Source organism: Otolemur garnettii, unplaced genomic scaffold, assembly GCF_000181295.1.
Source record: "Otolemur garnettii isolate 467f Iridium unplaced genomic scaffold, OtoGar3 scaffold00065, whole genome shotgun sequence".
NCBI classification, from domain to species: domain Eukaryota; kingdom Metazoa; phylum Chordata; class Mammalia; order Primates; family Galagidae; genus Otolemur; species Otolemur garnettii.
In genome coordinates, this window is record NW_003852460.1 from 1,597,283 (window position 1) to 1,601,905 (window position 4,623).

A 4,623-nucleotide genomic window follows, 5' to 3' on the forward strand; every position below is an offset into this window, starting at 1 on the left:
TCAAGGATGCCCCACGGGGGTTGACGTACACAAATTTTTGGCTGCTCCCCTGAGGCCCTGACTCACTGGTGGGGCTGGGAACCTAGTCTGGTCCAAAGAAGAAGCTTTGGGGTTGGCTGTGTTACAGGACGCCACTCCCCTTCAAATCCCCATATAATGAGGTGATGCTTCCAGCAAGGGGACTGGGAGGAGGACAGAGTCCATGACCCAATAACTAATCCCTCTGCCCCTGCATATCACAGAGAGAATAAACACCTCCCCACCCCCAGGAACTTCCCGGTTGCACAGCGGATCCAGCTGAGGGGAAGTCCCTCTGAGCAACTTCCAAAGTCAACCTTGCAGCACGCCCCAGCCCTCGGCAGAGTGTGACAACAAGTGCTTTGTAGAGATTTGCAAGGAGGTGACACAAGGGCACAGCTGACTGAGCACAACTCTCCCTGGCTCCATTTCAGTCACTCCCACAGTTTATTAGAAAGAATCAAAAGTCCCTGCAGACAGGAAACCCGTCCATCCGGGATGCTGTCAGACGCCCTCTCAAATTCACACGGCCAAGGGGATACCAGGCATTTTCTTTTCTTTCTTTTTAATTGTTGGGGATTCATCGAGGGTACCAAGAACCAGGTTTAGGGTGCTGCCTGTGGCTCAAAAGGGTAGGGCGCCGGCCCCATATGCCGGAGGTGGAGGTGGTGCGTTCAAACCCAGCCCCAGACAAAAAAAAAAGGACCAGGTTTACATTGACACTTGTTAGGGAAAGTCCCTCTTATAATTATGTCCCACCCCCAAAAGGTGTGGCACGTAACCGGCTTTTCTTTTTTTTTTTTTTTAACTATAACACGCCAAACAGAAGCATTACTTGGGAATGTACTGACTGTCCCAAAAGCCTGAGACCAGAAACAGCCTTTGTATGGCTGACAAAGGGGATGGATATCACTAATCATCAGAGAAACACAAATCAAAACCACAGTGAGCACCTCGGAGCCCTTAGTACAGTGGTTACAGAGGCGGCCACATACACTGAGGCTGGCAGGGTGGAACCCAGCCTGGGCCAACTAAACAATGACAACTACAGCAAAAAATAGCCAGGTGTTGTGTCAGGCACCTGTAGTCTCAGCTACTTGGGAGGCTGAGGCAAGAGAGTCGCTTAAGTCCAAGAGTTGGAGGTTGCTGTGAGCTGTGACGGCACAGCACTCTACTGAGGGCGACATAGTGAGGCCCCGTCTCAAAAACAAATAAAAGAGTATCTTAATGTCAAAGATATTTCTGTTTGATTTATCTTAAGTCAAGGATTCCCACCCAGCAGAGGCACCTGCTGGCATGTGCCTCAGAAGTCAGAGAAGAACAGAACAGGGTCCTGCTTCCGCAGCACCTATATTCACCGAAGAGCTCTATCTAACACATCCAAACGCCATCCCGAGCAGGTGTCAGAACTGAGCGATGCTATGGCTGCATTACTGTTATCTATCCTGCTCCCCAACGCAGAACCAGAAAAACAGAGACGTCTCTCCCCAAATGCCACATAGCATGTGGTGTTCACCATCCGTGTCCCCTCATGCCTAGTCCCACAGCACAAGTCAGCAGCTGACCAGGAACAACTCAAACCACTGTGTCCCAGGAGAAGGGGCCCCCGGCTGATTCGTCCATACCTTTGCTGTTCAAGGTTTCTTCTTTAATCCTGCTCACAATTTCTTGGGCTTTGCTTTCATTATTTCCAGCTAAAAGGAAAAATGTACATAAGTCAAGATCATCTGCAAACTGTTCACTATGAAAAATAAAATACAGGTTTTTTGCAAAGGGTAGAACAAAACTGTGAAATATGATATGTTCTTGATAGAGCCCCCTGTGTTCTAGGGCTTGACGGAGCCACGTAGGCTGATTCAATCCATCAATGTAAGATCCACTTTCTTCGCCCGGACTTGGCAAAAATTGGCACAAACTGTATTCGACGTTTTACTTTTAAATAATGACCAAGTCACAGGGCACCTGGCGGGCATAATTTGCACAGGAAACCTGAGAATCGCATAAGGATAACCTGTACATAAAAACATCACAAGGACATTTGCGCTAGAATGTTTACCGCAGCTCAAGTCACAATTGCAAAGATGGGGACCCAACCCAAGTGGTTTACGTACACCAAGGAGTACTATTCAGCCAAAAAAAAGATGGAAATTTTGCATCCTTTGTAACAACTTGCAGGGATTTAGAGAACATTCTCCTAAGTCAAATACAGCAAAATTGGAAAAACAAGGCCAGGCTCAGTGGCTCACACCTGTAATCCCAGCACTCTGAGAGGGCCAAGGCGGGCAGACTGCCTGAGCTGAGGAGTTCGAGACCAGCCTGAACAAGAGAGAGACCCCATGTCTAAAAATATCCAGGTATTATGGCAGGTGCCTGTAATCCTAGCACTCCGAGAGGCCAAGGTGGGTAGACTGTCTGAGCTGAGGAGTTCAAGACCAGCCTGAACAAGAGAGAGACCCCATCTTTAAAAATAGCCAGGCATTGTGGCAGGTGCCTATAGTCCCAGCTACTTGGGAGGCTAAGGCAGGAAGATCACTTGATCCAAAAAGTTTGAGGTTGCTCTGAGGTAGGCAGATACCACAGCACTCCACCCAGGTAACAGAGTGAGTTTCTATCTTAAAAATAAATAAATACTCAGTGCTAATATGAAACCAAAACATAAACAACTACATACCCACATGAAAACACACACAAATATAGCCTAGCAAGAGGGAGGAGATGAGGGGGTGGGGATGAAGAAGGAGGCAGGAGAATGGCTTAAACCAAAGAGTGAGATTGCTGTGAGCCAGGCAGATGCCACAGCACTCCAGCCAGGTAAAAGAGTGAATTTCTGTCTTAGAAATAAATAAATACTCAGTACTACCATGTTTCCCCAAAAATAAGACACTGCCTTAAATTTATTTTGTCTCAAGAAGACACACTAGGGTTTATTTTCAGGGGATGTGTTCGTCTCAGAGCCGAAACCCATGGCGTATCTACATAGCCACGCCCATCACTAGGTCTTATTATGGGGGTAGGTCTTATTATCGGGGTAGGGCTTATATTTAACAAATGCATAGAAAGCCTGCTAGGGCTTATTTTTTCAGTAGGTCTTATGTTCAGGGAAACACAGCAATATGAAAGCAATACATAAACAACTACACACCCACAGGGCAAAAAAAACAAACTACATACAAATCTTCAAATGTGGTCCCAGGAACATTTGTTTAGAAAGATGGGAAGGGGTGTTTTATGTCCAAAGGGGGTTATGGTTAAATTAAAGACCAGGAAATCTGGGGTGAAATCAAGCTAAAGTAGTGTGGGGTAAACCCCTATAAAAATTAAATGAAATGTGCTCTTTTAATTCCAGAAACTGAGCGAAAAGACTTGTGAGTATTATGCGTTTTTGTCGAAGCCCTAAGCGACCTGGGAAAGCACAGTGAGGGCCTGCAGGCCAGGCGTAAAAACCTCCTACAGGGAACCCCGACTGTGCAGTCAAGTCAGCCTGTCAGATAAGGGTTGAAACGGCCCATCTGTGCAGAGGACATGACTCAAAGGTTGATGTGAGTAAAAAGAAAAACTCCATTGTAATGATGTCGAGTAAAATACTCCATAGTAACTGCAGGGTCTCCAAAGCCATAAGAAAACAGTCAAGAAGCCAGTTTCTCGGAAATTTAATTGAGTACATAGAAGAGAAAGGTTTTACTCCTCTGTTTATCCTAACCTTTAACTTTAACAATAGAAGTCAGATAATGCATAGTTCTTTTAGGTCTTCAGAGAGGAATAGCCTGAGGCTAGCTTAAGACGGTTGTCTCACTTTCCCGGACTTTCTTTCTTTTCTATAGTTTAAGATAAGAAATGAGGATGTTAGGATTATTAATCAGTTTGGTGTACGTGACTAGCTCCCAATAAAGGGGAGTGGAAAATAAGACATTTTGCTCCACGCCACCTAAGAGTGTGTAGTCGTTTCTTGCTTTTAAACAATTCTAGGAGTGAGCTTGCAACCGCGGCCAAGCCGTCCTTCTCTCCCCACAAGAAAGAACATCACCTAACAAAGTAGGTTTCTCTACTATCTCAGAAAGGGAAGGGCAGAGTTTGATTTTGTGGGGCAGTTCTGTTTTTTTTTTTTTTTCTTTTTATTCTAAGTGTCATTGGCTAGAGAGCCCCTATGTTAAGGTATGCACCAAGAGAGAGGTGTTTAGCAGGAGAGGCTAAACAAATTCTTGCCTCCTCAGCTTCTACGCTCATTAAGGCCTTGGGGTATCAGACTCTTTCTAGGGCGAGGCAATCTCAAAACTCCCCAAAGGGATGAATCACCCCAGAGACATGGACCATGGATGGGAGCAGACCAGAGACCTCATATGACCTGCTCAGATGTGGCATCCACAGAGGTTGCACTCACAGAGGCAGAGAACAGAATGAAGGGGACTCAGTGCCGGGGCAGTGAGTGTTTTGGGGGAGATGTTATTCAAAAACAACAAATGTCAACAAAATGTCATTTTGACTGCAGGAATACACTCAGGACAGCTATTCCTACCCATACAGTTAATAACAAGATAGATCAGAAACTTGAAAATCACTGCAAGAATAGATTTTAAGTGTTTTCCCCTCCCTGCCCAGAGAAGAAAA

General features: G+C 45.6%; 1 protein-coding gene across 1 annotated transcript in view; it reads right to left on the reverse strand.

Moving 5' to 3' along the window:
- DHRSX (dehydrogenase/reductase X-linked) overlaps positions 1-4,623 on the reverse strand; it is a 111,105-nt gene that overhangs the window by 100,060 nt on the left and 6,422 nt on the right. Inside the window, exon 3 of the mRNA XM_012807140.2 lies at positions 1,644-1,712. Within this exon, the coding sequence (XP_012662594.1) occupies positions 1,644-1,712 (69 nt within the window). The remainder of the gene's footprint in view (positions 1-1,643; positions 1,713-4,623) is intronic.